The 23,542-nt window shown below is 38.5% G+C and overlaps 1 protein-coding gene across 1 annotated transcript in view; it reads left to right on the forward strand.

Moving 5' to 3' along the window:
* The first annotated feature begins 6,131 nt into the window (after positions 1-6,131).
* Positions 6,132-23,542, forward strand: part of SLC60A1 (solute carrier family 60 member 1) — a 41,807-nt gene continuing 24,396 nt past the window's right edge. Inside the window, exons 1-2 of the mRNA XM_014072453.2 lie at positions 6,132-6,595; positions 22,653-22,851. Of these exons, the coding sequence (XP_013927928.1) occupies positions 6,363-6,595; positions 22,653-22,851 (432 nt within the window). The 5' untranslated portion in view covers positions 6,132-6,362. The remainder of the gene's footprint in view (positions 6,596-22,652; positions 22,852-23,542) is intronic.

Consider the following 23,542-nt stretch of genomic DNA (forward strand, 5'->3'; position numbering starts at 1 on the left):
TATTGCTTACTTAAATGAATTTAAGTAAGCAATAGCTGACAGAAGCTAATGCATTTTAATAAATGTTTTGGTGGAACAAGATGCCACCAGACACTTCCTGATTTCAGGAATTCAATGAATCCCTTTGTCTTTGAGAACATTGTGCTAGGATTTGAATGACAGCAAGGTCATGGATAAACATCAAAACAAGTCTTGCCTTTTTGATTGTATCATAACTGACGTATAATCTGCTCTTGGATAAGTCCTTCTTCCTTTTCATTCCACCATCAAATATGGCAAGGATTTGACCTATTATTCCAATAGTCTTGAGCTATTTTCTTGATTGTTTGCTAATATCTGATTGGTACACTTAAAGGCATTCATCAAGTTGCCCCACTTACCACCTCTGCTATTTGAACTAATTAACATTATGAAATATTTCACCACTTCCTTGCACCATTGCCAAAACCAATCACATGCTTTCTAGTTTACTAGCATAGTGGAAACAATAAACCTTCTTTGAGCAATGAAATATATTTTTGCTGCACCTCTTAATGAGCACGCAAGTGGATGAAACATCCAACACTTTATTTATTTATTCTATTTGTTTAACACGTCTACAAGCTGTTTGCCATTTAATACAATATTCAGTCTGATGGTTCCTGGTTTAGAAATGAGGATTTTAGGGAGTTATTTCTTTAGGGGTCAAGGTCAAAAAGGAGCGTTAAGAATAATGGGGTGAGGAAAAGTACCTCCAAATTGTACTCCATAAAGAGCAAAATATCTGCAGGCATTTTCTCTCTGCGGTGTAAACAAGAAACATCACAAATATAACACAGTAGATGGGGAATACTCTAATTTGCACAAGGAGTGATAGAATTTAGAATCAAATGAATTGCTTCCATTGGAAATCTGCCCCAAATGCTGGAGCAAGAAGAATGGAAGGAAAATACAATTGCTCACTTTGTCCTGTCAGTAAGAGTCCAAAAAGTTTTGGATTCTCTGTGTCTTCTAATCTTGTTGATTGTTCACTAAAAAGCTACATTTCTGAAGATAAGGTGCAAGAACAAAACAGAAAGGAAAAGTAAATTAAAGACACCAACTGTTTCTAAAGGTTCAGGAAGCAGCCCTGGGAATGAAGCATACCCAAAGAGAAGGTGGTTCTGTTATATTACTCTAGGCTGCTTAATGTAAACAGCCACAGAATAAGAAACTGCAACACCAAGGGTCTCTTGAGGGAAGGGCACTCTAAAATCATCCTGTCTCCAGTTGACACAATTGTCAGAGAGGGGAGAAATACTGTAATAAATAGAATTTATTACATTGGAGATGAATTGGGGAGAAATTCTTGCCCACTTCTAAAATCACTGGGACTAGTTATCACTGAGGGAGCTAAGCAGGCAGGGTAACTTGTGTGTCTTTTCCAATCTAACCAGCCACAGCTGCATCTCCCTCCCACCTTTCAGTACATTTTCCAATTCTAAACGTTGTTTTGCCTCCTTTTCCTTCAGCTTCCATGTACACTCTGTACTATTTTGCCCTTTGGTTGAGAAGACTTGAAAGGGCAGAATGTCGCATGGGAACTGTGAGAACACTGCAGAATAAAATATGAAACTGACTACAGGAATGTAATTGCTGTTGGAGATGCAATAAATCATTGTAACTCATGTAAGTTGATCCAGTCTTCTTAGGCCCTACTCTGAGGTGAAATCACAGGATTCTTCCAGTAACTCTAGATGATGACAGCATGTCACAGATTATCTTTCCAAATCTATTTGGCCATGTTTCTTCCAATTCTTACTTATTCCTTCACTCGTATATTTTGCTAATTACAGGGGCCAGGGTTTACCCAATATACTAACCCAAAACCATACAAATCACAGGTGACTCAGCATAATGTTTGAACTCCACAAAGTTGAAACCAAAGAAGGGTAACCTGAAGCCAGCAAAAAGATCCCAATATAATTTTCTGAATGATGGATGTCAGAAATACCAGCCAAAGCAGGATATCTTTTCCCTGTTTATAGGAGCACGAGGAGGGAACTGGTAGTACTACTACTTCCATGTCAGAAGCATCGAGGTGTTTCAGTGATGAAAGGATTAGCCACTGACATCCTCTACTAACCAAATGCTAATAGAGGAACTGGGGAGATATAGATTGAAAGACAGGTTTGAGGATCAGATTCCTAGCCTAGAAAAATCTCCACCTTAGTTAGGAATATACAGTATTTAGGATCAGAGAGGCAACTACTGACTCTAAGAACATTGCAGAATCAAGGGAGCCTTTTATAAACCATTTTAAGTTATTCAATGCACATTAACCCATTTAACCTAGTGACTCTGTTGTATCTACCCTATATTCCACCTGGTCATATCAGAAACATATAAATAAAAGAAAAATATTTAGTGGTTATATCAAGGCTAAAGAATTCTATAGAAATCTTTCCAAATTTGTGGGGTTTCATTTTTTTTTAGAAAAATAACCACCCATAATGACAGTATATGACATAGTCTATGTAGCCGGTATTATGGAAAAGAAGCAAAACAGCACCATAATGAAAAGAGATAGATAGATAGATAGATAGATAGATAGATAGATAGATAGATAGATAGATAGATAGATAGATAGATAGATAGATAGATAGATAGATAGAGATGAGAGATGAGAGATAGATAGATAGATAGATAGATAGATAGATAGATAGATAGATAGATAGATAGATAGATAGATAGATAGATAGATAGATAGATAGATAGAGATGAGAGATGAGAGATAGAGAGAGAGAGAGAGAGATAGAGAGATAGAGAGATGGTTAGATAGATGGTGTTTATATATATAAACACCATCTATCTAACCATCTCTCTCTCTCTCTCTCTCTCATATATATATATATATATATATATATATATATATATATATATATATATATATATATATATATATATATATATATATATATATATATATATATATATATATATATATTCTATCATATCTATCTATCTATCTATCTATCTATCTATCTATCTATCTATCTATCTATATAGTGTCACAACCCCTGGTATGCTTTATTTATTTATCAGCAAAAATATAACACACACACACACACACACACACACACACACACACACATATATATATATATATTGGGTTTCTGTCTGGATGGTCTCTTGTGACGAGCCGATGGTCAGAAAATGGAAGCTGTGAACTTCCTCCCATATTTGGGCATACCAGGGGTTGTGACTTTAATATATGTTTGTTATATTTGTGCTGATAAATAAATAAAGGGAGACTAGTATAGATCTATTTCAAGCTATTTAGCTCTCATCAGCTAGCCATACCCTTGTTGGGAATCGAACCTGTGCTCTATTGCCTCTTAGGCAGATGTGTTAACCATTGAGCTACAGAGCTCGACTCCTTATCAGCCAGGCCAGGGTGAAAGGTATATATTTAAAGTCACAACCCCTGGTATGCTCAAATATGTATATATATTCATTATGGTGCTGTTTATATATATGTTTGTGTATGTATTTGTATGTGTGTGTGTGTGTGTGTGTGTGTGTGTGTATGTATGTATGTATGTATGTATGTATGTATGTATCTTGTGACGAGCTGAAGGACAGAGAATGGAAGTAGTGATCTTCCTCCCATATTTGGGCATACTGGGGGTTATAAAAAATCTAATATATATCCATTACAATGGATAAACAATTATGAATGTGAATGGAACTATGGGATTTTCCCACAGATTTGGAGAAATAATTTTTCAGGAAGTTGGGAGAACTTTAACTATGTTAAAACTAGTTTAATGCCCAGTTAGGTGGCAGGAGCTAAAAAATCTTTGCTGATCTTGAAAAAAGGACTGGTTAGTACTGGAATAACAATAATAAATTAACAGGTAAATATCACTTCCATATTATAATCATGAAAAACCTAGAAGACAAATTCAACTTGACGCAGTCTTTGTCTTTATCTTAATTGCAATGTACATTGTAGTCAACCTTGCCAGAAATTTCGGAAAAAGGAAAACATGTCACTGAATCAACTCTGCTTCACTTGCCTATGTACCATACTGCACTTCCTGGGAGGAATAAGGCTGGAGGAAGAAAGCAAGAAAGCTCTAAAAAAAACAAACCCAGTTACTGTTTCAAATGCAGCAGGTAAAATATTTATAAACTCTTCCTCCTCCAGAGGGAGTTTTCTGCACAAATGGAACATTAACGCCAATCCAGCCTGCTACATAATATATATCCATAATATATATTGTATTGTTTAAAAAAACACTAGAACCTAGAAAAAAGATTGAGTTAATTGAAGAAAAAAGCATTTCCCGTTTCCTCTCAATGTTGGATACGCTTTGCAATATAGACTAAAGGCCCCAGGTTTTAGTTTACTGCTTTGAAGGAATGGAGCAGAAGGAGATGGGGACCAAGGAGCTAAAGGATGTTGGGGAAAAATGCCAAGGACTTCCCTGGGAGCACATGTCCATATATTGTTTCTTTAATTAAATTCTGGCAAATTCAGGAAAGTTTTCTCAATCACTGAATTTGTTCTTTTAATATTCCAGATCTAAATGTAGACAACACATTGTCTTGAGCAAGAACACATTGGTCCCTTCTTTGCCTATCAGCTGGAGAGAAAAAAAACATTGGCTACCAAATTTCCTGTTTGAATGTTTCCAGATATGTGAAAGACCACTTTAAGTGATGATAGCACTAAAATTTCCATGACGATAGCTTAACACAATGTAGTGACCTGCTTCCTGGTCAAGACCTTCTGCTGTGAGTGTCCTCATGAAACGTGTGAACCAGCTGTGAAATGTGTGAACCAGCTGCTGAGTATATAGCCAATATGCAAATATTTGTACACACAAAACACAAACTATCTAGTGACCACATGCCCTCTTCGTTATGTCTACCCAAATTCTCCAATGAAAACAATTTTAAGAAGAAATTGACCGTGTAAAGGTCTTAATTCATGGCAATCAGACTCCCCAAAGTATAATCTGAAAGAACAGAGGATTGAGTGTTAGCAACACGTGGATCTTGCCAAGACTTAAGAACAAGATAGCTCTCGTGTGAATGCAATAAATACACTTTGCTTGATGTAAAGAGCAGCACAAGGAAATCCTAGGGAAGGTTGCCATTTGCAGTACTGAAGGGGGACCCTTCTTCCCTCAAATCTCCCTGCTGGTTCCTAACTGCAAGGGAAGAGAAATTCCTTCCCCCTTTAACCATTACGCAGTTTTGCGGAGAGGAGTAGGCCATTCATGAGGTGAATGCTGATGGTTTCAACAGAAGTAGTTACTTAGTAACGTTTAATTTGAGTTATGGCACCTCCATTTGTCAAGAACAGAGCAAACGAACTCTGGGTGGGGGGGATCTCAATTGTGTTTGGAGTAGTTTCAAATTGTTCTCTTGTTTTGCCTATGGAAAAGTGATGAGGGGGGGTCATCTCAAATGGAAGAGCCGCGAATTCTAAACTGAGGGCAGACAGGTGAGGAGTCCCGGGCTCTTCCGTGTCTGAAACAACCAGACAACTCAAAAGATGCTGTCTTTTCACGCCGCGTCCGGGACGCAGTTTCGTTGTGCAGCCTCGGCGAAAGAGCCGCACCTGGCGAGCTGACCCATTTGCGCGCCAATCCGGTTTCTTGGAGAGGCGGCAATGCGGAGGAAGGTTACGCGCAGCTCCCAGGCTATGGACAAAAGGGACCGTGAGGAGAACGCGGCCGTCTCCCGTCTCGGCGAGTGACCCCGAGCTGTTGCTGGACGCAAGGGCGAGCGCGGGTCGCAGCCGCCTGGTCCCCTCGGCGCCTCTTTGCCACCGCAGCTGGCCAAGGGAGGCGACTCGGCCGGTTGCTTATGCTCGGCCCCCTAGGATGAAGGGGCGGAGCCAGTGCCAATCCAGCACTGCTCTGTCCGCTCGCTTTGCGCGATACGCATCCTCCTCTTGCGGCGGAGAGACGAGGAGAAGCCGACTTCGCCGCTTGGGGATCGGCAACCTCCGGACCCGGGACCGGGACAGCTGAGGCGAAGGACGCGCGAGCGTGAGAAGGGAACGAAGGGAGAACCGGGACGCGGCTGGGCGGAGAGGCGAGGCGAGGCGTGGCGGGCGGGCGGGGGGGGAGGGGTATCCGGTTGCAGGTGTTTTCGAGCAGGATCCCACTGCCGTAAAGGCGACTGTGCTGGCTCGGCTGAAGGGAGGAGGTTTTCCCGAGGTTCCGGCTCGCTGCTCCTCGGAGCGCGGTTCCGGCTAGGTCGAGTGCGGATCCAGAGCGCGGGTACCTAGGGGGCGCCACTCGCCTGTTGGAGCCGCTCCGCCCGTCCCAGCAGGGACTTACTCGGCGAAGGAAGGCGGACGAAGGCAGGAGCGCAAGCCGAGGATGTGGCGGTGGGATGCGCGGGTGACGAATCTCTTCAAGAGGAACCTTCAGCCCACGCTGACCTACTGGAGCGTCTTCTTCAGCTTCGGCCTGTGCATCGCCTTTCTGGGGCCCACCCTGCTCGACCTGCGCTGCCAGACCCAGAGCTCGCTGTCGCAGATCACCTGGGTCTTCTTTTCGCAGCAGTTCTGCCTGCTGATCGGGAGCTGCTTGGGCGGCGTGTTCAAGAGAACGTAAGTCAGCGATTCCCGCTCTGCTCTCACTGTCTCGGGCTCTCGCCGTCGGCATCGCCTGCCGCCTCCATCCTTTGGGAGCGAAGATGCTCTTGGTCGGGCCGGGAGAGATGGAGGGGAGGGAGCCCCTTTCTCTTTTGCCACTTAGGCACCTTTTCAGTATCCAGGAAGGGAATGCCGACCGTCGCTTGTTGGGTGGGATGCGTGCCAAGCTGTGCCCTAGAAATCAGTGCCTGTTTCTACGCCCGCGTCTGTTTTCCGGTGCTACAAGGCTGGAACAGATGTGATGCTGCAGTTCCTGACCGTCTAAATTAACGACCTTAAGCAAAGTTTAAGGCATCTATGCCTGTTGAAATCCATGCCCAGTTTCTCATAAGTCCCATCCACAAGTTCAGGCATAAATCAGGACTTAATTCTCCCTACATGTGTGTTGAATTGACTCCAGCAAGCAGAAACACTGAAGGGATTCTTGTTTTTCTTTAAAAATGACTCGCAGTTTTATTCCTGGCTCCTAAATACATAAGGAGAATCGGTAGACGCCAGGTTCTCTGGCTTGGACTAGAATAAGTCAGGGAAAAACGGAGAAGCCTGCCATACAATGCTTTGTTTGGTGGAAATACATTTTGATGTGCAGGCCACGGTGGTTCACACACAAACTATGACTTAACTTTATGAACATAGCCTATGTGTTGCTGCAGAGACTGGATTTAATGGATGGTACAATCCAGAGGACATTTCTGGTGGGTGGATGTGTGGGTGGATGAGTCAGATTGTGTAGGGGAGCTAACACAGTAGTGGGCAACACCTATTCAAGGAGAACCTGGTCCCTGTGTCTTTAAGAGCAGCACTTCCCTCCAAAATCAAGCAGTTAGTAACTACGTATGTAATTGCTTGTTTAAATGATAGATTACAATGACATAAGATGAAACAATGATAGAGATGCAGTCACAAGGGAAATTTAAAGTCAGTTATCTTAAAAGCAGTTAACCAATATCCCTCTTAGATATGCTTCTTATACAGGCAATTGTAAATGCAACACACACACACACTTTCCCACATTTTATTGCTTTTGCTAGCTAAGTTTGATTTTTTGCAAATTAGGCCAATGTCTGGTTCCAAAATCAATGTGCTTCTTTCTATTCATGAATTATTTAAAACATATCCTTCAATAACTTTCAGAGAGCTTATCCAAATAAAATCAAAGTCAAAGATCAAATACGAACAAGGCCTATGCAAAATGATCCTTATTGTATTGATATGTACCTGTCAGTTGAGAAATCCCACAGAAATCAACCATGTTATTGGATCACCTCCGAGGGCCTACATTAGCAACCCTTGGGTCTGTTCACATGACATCATTGTGGTTATGTGAAGTCTTTTGCCTGCATAGAGGTGGATGCAGACTTGGGGGAAATGGAGCATGTGGCAGGATCCCAGAAGGATTTACAGTGGGGAACCAGCAGAACACAGCATGCCTGATGGACATTGACATAGAAACCTCAGGCTACAGAAATCATGCTGAGAATTTCTCTTTGTAATCTAAGAGGTTTGTTGTAAAGGACTTGTTTTAATAACCTCAATGTCCAAATTCAAGCTGTCTTCTTCTCTGAAAAGTTGGCAGTTAACATCTAGCGGCCAATAAGCATTTAAGTTGATGTACGGTAAAACAGTAAATATTCCATTTTCATACAGAGTTCCAGGACAAGATGATGTTATTCTTTTGAAATCATCAATAAACAATTAATAAGGAAATGGTCCCTGTAAAGCAGAAAACATGAACTGTAATTCCCCATCTCATTCCCAATTTGTGCTGTATAATTGATGCTATATTAATTTGTTCGAAGTTCCCATCTATCAACTGATGTTTAAGCTGGAAAACAGTTTTAACAGTCTACATGTTTTAAATCTTGGTGTGTTAAAGGTATTGACTATATTTTGATCAAGGTTTTCTATAAAACAGTATTTAAAAACCAATTCTTTTAATTCATGGGATGTTTGCATAATATTTAATAGTCTCATGATCAATGCATGTTTTAGAATTTCTTAAATCAAGGCAAGCATACCAAATATTCATGTAACAACAGTTTTGTACACAAAGATATTGTTCCATTACAACAACACTAAATAAAATCAGTCACACTAATTATTCTTTTCAACCTGTAGTAAAAAGAACAGGCCTGCTTAAACTTTTAACTATTTATATGTCTAAACATACATCACCCTATATAATTATTTGACTTCAACTTTATAGTGTGATGTGAAATTGTTCCATAAAATCTTTAGAACATAATTTTTTATAAGTGTATGATTTATGTGGACAAGATCACAGAGTAGCTGTCATTTAATAATGAAAGAGAAATTGTGTGTGAATTGGTTTCAACTATTTTGAGAAAAATATGGGATTACATCTTGATTTCTAATCATTTGTCTTGGCAATATTGGACATTGTCTTCATTGACAGAAACTTGCTCTTTTATTGTCCAGTATCATTCTTCTAAGACATCCCCATAATTTGATTCTGTCCAATAAATCTTTGAAGGAAAAATGAAATTAAAAGCAAATGATTATGGTATTTAGAATAATAAAAGGGCCCTATTCTGTATGTTATGTATATTGCTTGTATTATCTATAGTAACAGAGCCTATTTAAGCATGAAAGAAACGGTTTGGTCATTCATTTTTATCATTAAAGTAAAATTCATTGACAAAATTTCTTAAAGATTCTGTAAGCTAATCATTGTTGATCAATACTGCATTTTTCCCAACCGTCCTAAATATGTCCATTTTTGCTGACTAAATGTAATTCCCAGCATTCCATTAGATGTAGTCTAAGAACCAAGACTGCAATTAACTTGTATACAGTGCAACTAGTAAATCATAGCATTGATGTGCAATTTTCTAAAACCTCAATTGAACTTGAAATAACATTAACTAGTCTTTTAAATTAATCTGTTTTCATCCTACAATATACAATATGTTTCCTGAGTTGTGAAATATGCTGCAATTCTCACTTTACTGGGGAAAAACAGAGATAGAAGGCAACTTCCTAATTGCCAGGTAGACAGCTGTTAATAATTGTGGAATCCTTGGTGCTCTCTCAGCTTGGTTGTTTGCCTGCACCAAGGACTCCTCAATTCAACCCTGAATGACGTATATTGCCCTCTATAGATGTTAACAAACTAATACTGAAGAATTCTATTCTTGTCATCAGATTATTGCAAAGTCGTGTCCGACCCATTGTGACCCCATGGACAATGTCCTCTACCATCCTCTGGAGTCCATTTAAGCTCACACCTACTGCTTTGATGACTCCAGCCAGCCACCTCATTCTTTGTTGTCCCTTTCTTCTTTTGCCCTCAATCTTTCTCAGCATTAAGCTCTTCTCCAGTGAGTCCTTCCTTCTCATTAGGTGGCCAAAGTATTTGAGTTTCATCTTCAGGATCTGGGCTTCTAAAGAGCAGTCAGGGTTGATCTCCTCTAGGACTGACCGGTTTGATCGCTTTGCAGTCCAAGGGACTTGCAGGAGTCTTCTCCAGCACCATAGTTCAAAGGCCTCAATTCTTTGGTGCTCAGCCTTTCTTATGTTCCAGCTTTCATAGCCATTCATTGCAACTGGGAAAACTATAGCCTTGACTATACACACTTTTGCTGTCAGGGTGCTTTTTAGTATGCTGTCTAGATAATCATCAGATAATCAGGTACATTTGGAAGCAGAAATGTTGATGGTTGTGCTTAACACAGTTGTGGAGAGCTAATTGACCCAGAGAACAAAATACTTTTGAATGCCTTTTAGTTCTCCACCCACTCCCATGAAATCCTTAATGTTCCATCATCCAGATCTCAGCAGTTACTTTTCAAGACACTATAAAAATGATGGCTTGTCTCATACAGTGTTTGGAAAACACATGTTTCTCTAACTGATGCTATCTTCCAGGATGTTATTTGAACTGATGATATTGACTTAGATGGCATTTTTACATCTAAAAATTAATTTTCCAACTAAGTCCTAAAACTAAGATCCATTGACATGGGAGCATAGTTGTCCAAAATCTGATATGTCATTTTCTGTTGACTCTGTCACAACATTCTTAATTGAATCTACAGAGGTGATAGGTTATTGTGTAATGGAATTAGAAGTATTCACTTAAATGACCTCGATTATTAATTCAAAGGAGAAATTATTTTTATCCCCAGATAAATTGGGCTTATTTGGGAGCTAAGATAACTTTGCCCATGTATCCATGCTAAGGACCACTTGTAAGTAACCTGTCTCTATATGATTGAGGCAAATTCCTAGAGAGGCCCTTTAAACAGGTTTCCTCTAGCACCCCATTGTGGCTGCCTTTTTAGAGTCATCTACACTTAACTAGTCTGCTCTAACACACATTCCATTCCCTATACATGCCAACAAGAGGAAGAATGATAAATCCACAGCCGCTGCCCCCCCACCTCACCAATCTGCAGTGCAACTGGCCCACTGTTTAATCTGCATTCAAAGAAACAGTAATTGTCAGGTACAAGAAACCAGGAGCCGAGATAGAGTTCAAAAGTGCTACAAGTTTATTTCATGCTACCTATGTATATGACCCCTGCCCTCAGGGTCAACCTGGTCATCTCCAACAGGAACATATGAAAAAGCAAACAGCAGCCTCCAATAGCTAGGACTTAGAAAATGGCTGCCAGGGTGGTCTGACTCATGTACTGCTGGTGTAATGAGGGAAGATGATTCAGCAGAGATTCCTTGGGTCAACCAAGACATGTGAATGGGACCTTTGGGTCCAACCTCTTATTGCAGCATGGCAGGTAATTCATTTAGCAATCTTTTTGCAGCGAGGGAGGCTGCTTGCTTGCTTGTTTGTTATTATTTATTTATTTATTGTCTTTGGGCTTTTCAGATCTGTGTTATGGTGTCCTTGGAGGAAGCAAGATGTTTAGCTCTTTTTAGGCTTGAAACTTTTTATTTTTTTAGAAAAATAGTTAATAAAAACTTGTTAAACCTAATGAAGTATAACACACATTCCATTCCCTATCCATGTGGATAGTATTGAGTTGGATGGATTAATTGCCCGGACTTCCTTCTGCTATTTGATAGGACATAAACATGGATCTCCTAGTCCAACTGCTTTGTTGATATATAATATCCCTAACAGCTGACTTTCCAACTTTTATTTGAATGAATGAGAATGCTTCACTTCTATAACATAATTGGTTACTATGTTTGGGTCTTAGATATTGTAAAACTTGAAGGGGCTTTCATGGGGCTTTCCTATTTGAAGCAGGCTTCTGCATTCCAATGGGCTACCTTCACAAGGGCCAAGAAAAGGATGGTAGGGTAAGAAGGGAATGTAGACAGAGCAAATGAAAATGGCACAAATTTATCTTAAATAAATCTATGAATTAAAAAAAATGTTTATCTCACTAATGCAGTCAGATGATCTGAAGATGCACCTTTAAGATATGTGATGAATGTTTTTATAGCAGATACTGTGTCCAAGTTTTTCATGTGCCAATTGTTCAGCTTTTCAATTGTATGTACATTCAGTTCAGTTCATAGTGGTTGTTGATGTCTTTACATTGTATTTTGTAGATGGCACCTGTTTTTCCTTCTGGGGCTTCTGGGGCTTTTGGTTTGCTTAGAAAGTTTTGGAGGGCTTTAATTGGTTTGATTCCATGAAGTTATAATAGTCTGTTGGTGGTTTCTGAGATTTTTTTATGTTGGCAGTGTTATCTTTTTTTATTACTTGTATTGGTTGTGCTGTATTGGTTGAGTGGTCACGCACTTTTTGATGAAGTTGCACTGATATCCATTTTGTTGGAAGATGTGTTTCCTTTTTCTGCTGTTCAGAGTTTCTGCAGTGTGTTCGTACTCATCTAAATAAAGTTTTTACAGCTTTTCTTGTAGGAGGTTGCATTATTACTTTGATAGTGGAGCATTTGATTGGTGTGGGTGGTTTTTTGGTACACTTGTGTTCCTAGTTTGCCATCGTAGTCTCTGCTGATCAAGATATCCAGGAAGGTTAGTGAGTTGTTGTTTTCTTTTTCTCTGGTGAATTAGATTCCTTTGAAGATGTTGTTGATGGTTTTGTAGGTATTCCCTAATTGATCCTTTTTATTATGATGATGATGCCATCTACATATTTGTGGGGCAGCTATCGATTCTAGATATTGCATTATGACCTCCACTATGAGTCCCGAAAGTAGTGATCCTATAGGTTCCCACAGGAATCACCTACCACATACAGTGTAAAAACTGCAACAGTCAATACTTAGCACAAACACACTGAAGACTAACAGAAAGCATCCATGAACACCAATTAGCAGTCAGAAGACCTGATAAAAACTCTTTAATGTCACAGCCTATGGACAGACTTAATCATAGTTTCAACTGGGAAACTGTGACCATCCTAGACCAAGTCAAGTTCAAAAACATGAGATAATTCCTGGGAGCCTGGAGAATATAAATTCAGAACAAACCCACTCCTTACTAGCACTGATCATGTTACCTAGTTTTAATAATGAAATGTCTGCAGAAAAAAAAACAAGCTCAGAGAGCACCAAGGACCCCACAGTTCAATCCTGAGCTACAAATATTCTCCTTTTTTGGTACAAGCAAAGAATATTGAGGCTTTAGATCCTCCTCCCAAGCAGATTTTCAAATCAAGTCAATTTGTGCTAAAATCTACTCTGAAGTGGTGGCCTCAAAAAGGATCATTCCATTATTTAAACTACTGCAAATGAACATCCTTAAATTCTTGGGTTTAGAGGAAAATCTTCTTACTATATTTGGAAAGAGAAATGCAATTACCCCTTGCTGGAGATGTATGCTGGAAGACACACCCTTAAACTAACAGCTGCAGACCCCAGTGCTCACAAAATATCAGTCTCCTATCATGAAGATTTTGTCTTGCACTACATGTGATGCTTAGATCATCCAAAAAGATTCCATTATTTTTATTGGCATCCTTGTTTTGACCCATCAGGGGTTTGGAATTTATACTTCTCTTGGAGGATATGAGATCTCAGAAGAATATGAAAGAAACTCATCTTAAATTCATAAGTCTCTAAATGTGTGCTAGCAATGGAGTGGGGGGATAGATAATTAAAGATGATGAGACATATCACAAGAGTTGGCAGTACTGTATATCCATTTTGTTTTTGTGAACAATTTTTCCCTAAAAGCAAAGAGTAGTGCTTTTAAGCTCATTCTGTATTATACTGTATTTAGTGTGCCACTCTTTTACGATTAAGCACATTCATAGATTTCAGTACACATTGCTTTCTGTATTACACATCCTTAATTCTTTTTGTTGAAATTACAAAGAAGTATATGATAGGCTCTTTTTTGGTCTTTTTTTAAAAAATCAAAGAAGGAAACACTTTTTGTTAATGGGCCAATGCCTTATTAACAATTCTGAGGTTGAAAGTTGAGAGTGACATTAGGGAAATATTTTTATTATGATGACTATTAACAATTTTATGGTCAGAATAGACAATCAGAAGAAACATACAGGCCACACATTTCTCTAAACGACAATATGGTTTGTTTTTCACTTCATATAGTGATAAACTTTAAAAACTATTGGATTTTAAAGCATGATTTATCTCTTAATATTTACCCAGGAACTCAGATAGGGTACCTTTGATCAATTCCAGCAAGACTTGATTCTTGGCACATGCATGGACAAATGCATAGGTCTTCCAAGAATGTGCTGTAATTTCTTGATTCTGTCTAGTCATCTTAACAGAGAAGTAAATAATTTCTTCTTCAGTTGTGACTGACTGGTTTTTGTTGCAGTCCATGATATTCTGTGGCAGTCGCTACCTACTGATCCCTAATTTGAAGATCTCTGTCTTCTTTCTCTCACTGTTTCTTGTCATAGTTTCTACATTATCAATGAAAAGACCATTGGTTTAAGATTATGAGATTAAGATCCTCTTTAATTAATAATGCATCTTTTCTTGAGCCTAAGCAAACAACACTATTTATCACCTTTCCTTTTTTGCCACCCATTTAAAGTTTACTAATTAAGTTGATTGATATTAAGCTTGTATTAATGTTTTGCAGGAATCTGGACTTTTCACATTCCTTTTTTATTTTTGCTTTCATTATCTTTCAGCTTCATATTTTCATTCAGGACATCACCTTTCCAATATTGCTATTTATAAGAACAGATTCATTGAACATAAAGAGGAATGGGGATAACAAGTAGGCTAATCTCACCCTTTCCCCTGTGTTTCTCCAAACTCAGTTCTTGCAGTACGTTTTGTTATAGTAATTGTACTTGTTAAATATATTTTTAAAAAACACTTTGGAAGAGTAATCAGGTGTTCTGGGATACCAATCAGTCTTATCAATAAAGGAGAAAATTTGTAGCTCAGGGTTGAAATGAGGGGTCTTTGGTACTCTCTGAACTTGGTTGTTTTCTTGCAGATATTTCATTACCCAAACTAGGTAATATCATTGCTAAAGTGCTACCACTGATGATATTACTGTCAGCATTCTGGAAGAAACAAAATAATCTTCTACGGTGCCAGTTACCGAGTTTGGTTGTTTCCTTGCAGAAGTTTCGCTACCCAAATTCAGAGAATGATGAGGAGCCCTCAATCAGTCTTAATACATTGCACATTCTCAGGTGTTCTACACACAGGCCTTGCTATAGCATCTTGTATTCTCTATTCTTCTATTTAACCCATCTTTTGTTAGCTATGCGGGTATAGGGTTAAAATACAAATACAGGTAGTCTTGACCATTATTCATTCAGACCATTCAAAGTTATTATGGCATTGAACAAATTTTGGTTATAACCTGTTCTTGGAGTTCCAGCCGTCCTAGCACACCCATGATCACAAGATTGCAATCTAGGTAGTTGACAACCAGATCCTACTTATGGTGATTGCCATGTAATTGCCATGTGTGACCTTTCCTAGCAGCTTCCTTGTAAACTCAATGGGGAACCTGGCAGGGAAGGTTGCAAATGGCTGGGATAAATCCCCCTCAGCCTCATTGTGCTCCTGCTGTGCTGGCCACTCATGCTGCGCACCCTCTCCAACTCTTACCTCCATCACAACCTTCTATGCCCTCCCTGACACTCACACCCTTTTGTGCCACAATTGTGAGAAGGGAGCAACCCCAAACAACACCCCGATCCTCACCATGGCTTGCTCATACCTTTGGGTACTCTCACAGACTTTCATTGTACTTCCTTGGACCCTCGCACACCTTCCTCACCTCCTCCTCCTCCTCACACCCTCATGCCTCTCTCACCAGGCAGCAGTCACTTCCCTTCTTGCGAGCCACCTGGGACTTGCTATTTCCTGTCAGCTTTCCCATTGATTTGCTTGTTTCTTCACCTAATGACCATTGGATTTGGTTAACAATGGCATTTCTGACTGCCTCACCAAACAGTGCGTTCCTGCTTTATGACTTAATGATGGAAATCCCACTCTCAATTGCTACCTATATTTGGACTACCTATATATGAATCCAGCCATTAAATAGAGAGAGTCCTGGATAAAGAAACTCTGAAAATACTAACATCTCTTTAAATATATTGGTCCTGTGGCTCTGGTTATATTTATCTGTACCCCACATTTTAAAATAAATTCACATATACCATGTTTCCCCAAAAATAAGACAGGGTCTTATTTTCTTTTGAAATAAGTGCTTGGCCTTATTTGGGGGGAGATCTTATTATTTTTGAGGTGCAGGAGGTGTCGAGCATGGTCACCTCATGGCTGCTGCTGTGTTGCAATATTTTCAGGGAGGACTTATTTTAGCACATGCACTCAAAAGCCCAATTGGGCTTATTATCTTAGAAGGGCTTATTTTCGGGAAAACAGGGTACATACAATGCATTAAATAATAAATGTGGTCCTCAGATCACAATAGCTCTGTATCACTAGTGTGGGTGTCCTTAGGTGGCTAGGAAATTCTGGGAGTAGAAGTCTACATATCTTCACATTGGTAAGTTGGAAAAGCACTGATTTAGCACAATATAGTGTTTGTGTCATCACCATTTTATATCTATCTGTAGTTGTCTTTCCTCTTAAATGCTCCTTCCAGCTACAGCCTTTCCCCATTTCATACTTTAGGCTTTTTTTTAATTAAAAACTAGTTCACATTTTTTGGATCCTACACTCTCTAAAAAGATGGAGCAGTTGTTGAATCCACCCAAGGTGCTTTAAAGCTATTACAGTTATTTAACAATGTTGTGTTCCTTTCTAAATTTCAAATCATACTTTTGTGCAGGACTTTGAAAAGGTTTAGGTTTTAATCTATTTATGAAAGTATAAATTTTTGTTCAGCTGTCTGGAAGATTATTTCAGAATATATGAGTGTTGTTAACATGGCTGGATACTGACTGTGAAGAATCCTTTTAGTTGAGGCCTAGTGCCTGTCAGTTTCAAGGCTCAGTTTCTAAGATGCCAACCACATGTCTCTGACAAGCAAGCAAGCGAGATAGTCTTGTTTCTCCCACACATCTATTGTCCAAAAGATTGAAATGTGAAGATTACAATTAGAATGAATCATATTGTTCTAGTCATTTAAAAAATACATTTGGAAGAGTTATCTACCTTCCTCTTATGGGAATTCCACCTTAGGAATTATTTAGGGCAATTCCTTATGATTGTGGACAAATACTCACTATCTCAACCTATGTATAGTAGAAACTTGTAGCTCTAACAAAGGCAGTTCTGTAATTCTTTGATACCATCAATCTACTTATCAGTTTCCCTTCTTTCACTTCTCCCATATTTGCAAAACAGTAATATGTTTTTTTCTGACATTGATTTGCATCACATGCCTGCTTGCATATCATCATCTTCTCAGGGGAGTAACAATTTGTTCCAGGATTGATTGATGATTTTTTCTTGCAGCCCACAGTATTCCTAGCAACCATTTCCGGACCTATGCTTGAAAGCCTTTTGAAGACCATTTGTGCTATTTATGTTAGGGAAGTTCTTTTAGCAGAAAATCAAATTTACATTTCAATTTGTAGTACATGCTTTATCCTTATAGCACAGGCAGGTGAAGCTGATTTTGTGGCATTTGTGAAAATGTTCATTTTCCTGTGCCGCTCCTAGTTGTAATTTAAAGTCATACAGGAAGTGTCAGTAAGATATTGTACACTCTGCAATGATTAGGGTGTGCAATACAGATCCCTGTGTACAGTGACTCTTAGCTACTCATCCGTACCTGGGTAGTTGCTTGTAATTCTGACTAATTCCTTCTTTGAAGTTATTGCCTCATTTTATTTGGATTAAAGTTGAAAGGATTAACCAATAGATTAAGTTTTTCTTTACCACCTATTTTTTATGTAGTTAGGAATTTGCCTTAGACTGAATTTGTCTATCGGTTTCACGTAATTAAATTCTGATGATATTAGATGGTAGCAATGCTAGGGTTTAAAGCAGAGGTTTTTCTTGGCCCCTAGGATTGGACATGGGATGGTCTGCATTGAAAGCCTGACTATTCCACCAGGATATAGCCCTCCTGTAGTGCAGGAAGAGTATGACCCCTTTGCATAACAATGTAAATTAGAAATCTAAAAAGCTTATCCACTTGCTATGATTTAAACTTTTTAGATACTTTTGGCCTGGATGATTGAGTTTTCATTTATATGTTGCTTTTCATTTTGGGAAGAAACTCTGCAGTCCGTTTAGCAAGAGTTGGTTCATTCCAACAACTCTCTGCCTACCCAATTTTTTCATTTTGACTGAAGAAGCTATTTGGATGAGTAACGAAACATCTCCGTTTTCCATTTGCTGTGATGTAACCTTTTTAGATAGAAATCTAGTGCTTGTGTTCACATAATATGATAAGCTTGATTAGTTTCATATTTAAATTGAGATTGCAAAAGTTTCTTTATGCTTTATTAAAATGAAGTTTCTATAACAAATTATCTTACTATATCAGACCACTTACCATACTTATTTACCTAATTGATATAGCCGCCGAGCTCACAAAATGCTAAAGTTACCGGATATACTTGCATATATGGCTGTCTTGTGCAGAAGCTGACCATCAATTGTTTAACCCAACTATGGTGAAAAATGTGCCATCTGCAGACAAATCAATCCATATTTTTCATGGTATTTTGGTCAAATATTTAAGGGTAGGCTTTTCCATGTTTAGGCTTATATGTGAGTACATAGAGGAAATATAGGTGTTTTTTTAAAACCATTACTGTATATACTTGTGGATAAGTCCATCCATGTATAAGCCAAACCTTGTTTTATCTCAGGTTCTCTGCAAGTATATATGGTACATCTTCCACACAACCTGAAAGTTGCAGGTAGTCCTGGTGAAACAATTACTTATTGTCATGGTAGGCTCAGATTTGGAATCAGAGGAGGGGACTAATAATGAGTAGAAAGTGCCGGACCCAGCTTCAAAAGTGCTGACAGATGAGGAACAGTGAACTCCCGTGCTACCAGATGGACTGCCATCTGAGCAGGCAGAAGTGGTGGAACAAAACAGCAACCAGCAGTTAGAGCTGCTGTCCCTCTCTGAAGATGAGGGTGTGGCATTACTGCAAGTGTTCGGCAGGCTGCAAAGAGATTGGAACAAAGGCGTTCTGTGAGATTGTTCAGCAGAAGAAGTCTTGCCCCATTAAATAAGCTATACCAGGGCTGTTTCTGTTAAAATGGAGCATCAAGCACAAAGTTCTCCATTAAGAATAAATGTCCATTAATTCTCATGCCATTGACTTGACTTGTGAACCTTGCAATCCAGATTTTGAACCTGGAACAGCCAATGAATCCGCTACAAGCTGTGACCCTTGGACTCCACCTGACAATTGTTCTGCCTACCACTTTGATTTAGAAAACTTGTAAGCCAGGCTTGCTGAATGTTTGGAGGCAACTTGTCTGTATACTGCAAATGTATGTATTTGCAAGCCTAGTTTAGTGAAGAGAACAAATCCATGCTTTCGTGTATTTATGTGATATTGGTTTAGGACAGGACTCTCATTAAGTGATGGTTTGAAGTTACAACAATTGAATTAGGGTCTGTGGTCTTATGATAAGTTGTGGCCATTGCAGTATCCCCAGAATGTAATCGCAATTCAGATGCTCAACAACAACAATGGTCACAGTGTCCCAAAGTCACATGATTGCCATTTGCAACCTTCATTGCTAGCTTCCAAAAAGGGAAGTCAATGAGGAAGCTGGCAGGAGATCATAAATGGTTATCATGTGACCATGACTCTGTGACCACATGGGGTTCATCTAATGACAGCAGCTGGCATTTCCATAACTGCTCTCCTAAGATGGAATGATCATTTGATGGCATACTTTATTACTGCATTGCTTAGCAACAGAATTGCCAATCCTACTTATCAGAATTAAGCAAGTACTACTTGTATTCATTTTGTCATTTATGAAATATAAAATCTTGCCTATCTCAGTAAAATAATGAGTTCTCAATTATATGTTTCTGAGTGATGAGTTTTGCTTAATTTGAGTTAGTAAAATTTATATACCCTATACACTAAGTAATATATATTTTAAGAAGGACTTATACCTGTTTGAGTAATATGATTTAAATTTGATTAGGGATTAATCCATGTTTTTGTCATTTTGCATAATTTTCAACAATTATTGATATAAGAAATTCTTTTACTTAATTTTTACTGTTTCTATTTTCTCAATACCAGCATAATAGTTTTTTGTTGAATGGGCAGCTATATATAGTTGATTAATACAAAAAATAAATAAAAATTATACTCAGGTTGTCCCCATAATTCTCCATAATAGATCTTAATAACTGTTTCACTAGCTTCTGTAGAAGTTGATCTGCTTCTAATTCAATGCAAATGGAAGCAAATATGAGCAGTTTATTGTCCAATTTCTCTTTAACAAAAATACAACTCCTTACTTTAAAATTAGCTTTAAATAGAATTTCAACCCCTCTAAATAATTTGTTACTGCTGAAAGATATTGTTTATCAAAATAATTTTCTACATGTTCTGTTTTGCATGTTTCTTGAAGTAACTTCTTCCCATATAGTATGTGTTGCTAAATACAGTAATAAATTTATCTTTCTAAACAAAAGCAAAACCATCATAATAGATTGATTACTCCTCCCCTTTTGCTGTATTCCTTCCTTTCTTTATCTCACATGTCCTTTTGTCTTCCCATAGCCAATCCCACCATCCTAATTTAGAAAATGAACTTCAGTAGGTTAAAAGCAAATTCTGTCCAGAGCTCCTTGCTTGGTCTAATAATTACTTTTAACTCTTTGGTGGTCTAATGTTTACTGGTAGTTTTAAACTTGATTAGATCTGTTAAGGGAGGGGAATTGGGGGATGATTTAGTACAGATATGTCTGTATATTGTATGAGTTCAGATCATTTGGTCATTTAGTGTATTTGAGTATCCAATTCACAGAAACCACTAAATCAGATAATTAAATAAAGAGGAGAGGGTTTTGTATTAATGTTGTCCATATTATTCACCAGGATGGCTTCTTTGTGATCCCAAGGCCTCCAGAGAATATAGATCTATATTAAGTAAATCTTGCAATCCTAAAGAGCTTCTGAAGTTCCCAATTGGAACTTGAAAGTGGACTCTTAAGAGAAATGGAGAGTTGAATTCTGGGCACAATAATGAACAAACTATTCCTCTGTTTTCCCCAGAGGTTTGTTGCAGTGATATAAGATGTGTCGACGTCAACCCACATGCTGGTTGGGGAAATTCTGGGAGGTGAAGTCCATACATTTTAAAGTTGCTGTGTTTGAGAAATTTGGATTATTTTAAATTTTACCTGCTTTTCCACCATATAGCTGTTGATGTTGTTCTAAAGAAATTGGCAATTAATGTTTAACATGTCATTGTGTTCTTAAGCCAGTTGAGTGTAGAAGGTAGCTGTTCTCCTTTGACAAGGCTCATGTGTAGCATTCCAGTTTTGGCACACTGCCCATTCCTAGTTGTTAGCATCTGCATATTTATTCCCCAACTAGCTCTTTTTGTATCCCAGAGGTATGACTTTTATAGCTCTGAGCCTGTTGCTGACACATCACTAGCACTTAGCAGTTGTTGTTTTTTGCTTGCTGCTCCTATTTTTATATGTATTTTTCATTTCTCTGTAAATCAATACCAAGTTCCAATTTGGGGCCCTAGCTGGATATAATGCAAGACTTTTCAGAATCAGTTATTTATAAGAGGTTCCATGTAACTGATCTGTAGATTGTCCTATCTTATTTTGTTCTTTCTAGAATGAAATCTATCCTATTTGATGCATTGTTTACCATGTTTGAAATTTAGTGGGAAGGATTTGTTTTTCATATACATCAGGATATCAATTACATTATGTGTCTTGTGTCAGATTCATAACAAGCATTAGTCAATTTAAAGCTAGACATAATTCTACTGATGAACAAGTAGGGGAAGTTACTCCTTTGCAGGAAGTGGAAACAGATCTACCATAGCAATCCTCATTATAGTCATCTTACTCTATTCCTATTGAGAAAATATCATAGCAAAATGGCTGGGAATGACAAAAAAAGTTATAATCCAGCACAATATATATCATGGGTTGGGAAAGTCTCTTTTTAAAATCTCTCTTAAAAATCACTGGCTTCCAATGCATCTCATTACTATAGTGACCATATTATTTTATTTATATTTATATTCATTTATTTTAATTTATTATAACCAACAACTCTGATAGATTCATGGCACCTTAACAAAATACAAGAAAGTGTTAAAAAAAACCAGTTTAAAAACATCCTACAGCATAGACAGCCTGGATTAAAATAACTAAAATAACCTCGATCATAACAAAGAATCACAATAATGATCTCAAAACACAATAGCCCTAGCACTAAGGCCAGGTTTTGAGGGCTTTTCACTACCCCAAGAGAGAGGGCACCATCCATACTCTGGAGGGTGCGGTTCCAGAAGGCAGGAGCTGCAACAGTTAAGTTAGTACCATGTTGAATCAAATGTCCTATATTAGAAAACCTGAACAAAACCATTATAGTCCTTATAGTAGTGCTTGGAATGACTGGCCTATGATGCAGCAACATAAATAACTTGTGTCTTTTCTTTTCCAGGTTGGCACAGTCTCTGCTCGCTCTCTTTGCTTCATCCCTTGCTATTTCTGTGGTTTTTGCCATCATCCCTGTCTGTCACAATGTGGTGGTTCTTGCGGTGGTCATGGCTGTGGCTGGGCTGGCCATGGGCTGCATCGACACACTTTCCAATATGCAGCTGGTGAAGATTTATCAGAAGGATTCAGCGGTCTTCCTGCAGGTGAGAAGGAGACTGGTGGATGCTGGGCCTAATTTTGTACCCCTGTTTGTGTGCTTGTATTCCCTACTTCTCCATTGATTCATAACTGTTCAAGGTTCCCTAGTCCTTGCCATGATGAGGAATGTTTTCCTCTGATGGGGAAATATGAAGATATATAAGCCGAGACCCTTCTTTATTTTTACTCTAGGAAGAAGAAAGAAAAAAAATCACTGTACTGAGCTTGGATGGTTTATTTTCTTCAGTGCAACATGGAGGGGAAACCTCAACTTTCTTGGTGCTTTCAAAAAGACAGGATCTTCCTAAATACTATATTAGAACAGTGATCTGTGATTAGAAATTGTAAATGCTGCTGCATCTGGGCATCTCTTGCTTTCTCTTGTGTCCCAAATACCCATATATTTTCTTTTCTGCACCCTCCATGTTGCATTTTGGAATATACCATAATATTTTCATTTCCTTTCAGTTTCTATTGCGAGATATGCATGCAAATGCAAGTAGATAAATAGGTACCACTTTGGTGGGAAAGTAACAGTGCTCTGTGACATCATGCTGGCCACATGACTGCAGAAATCTCTTCGGACAGCCCTGGGTCAATGGCCTTGAAATGGAGATGAACACCAACCCAACAATTAGCAGAGTAAACTTTACAGGGACTCCTTACCTCCATTATATATATATATATATATATATA

This window comes from Thamnophis sirtalis, unplaced genomic scaffold (assembly GCF_051295495.1).
Source record: "Thamnophis sirtalis isolate CommonGarterSnake01/CBP01778 unplaced genomic scaffold, rThaSir2_p1.2 scaffold_7, whole genome shotgun sequence".
Taxonomy (NCBI): Eukaryota; Metazoa; Chordata; class Lepidosauria; order Squamata; family Natricidae; genus Thamnophis; species Thamnophis sirtalis.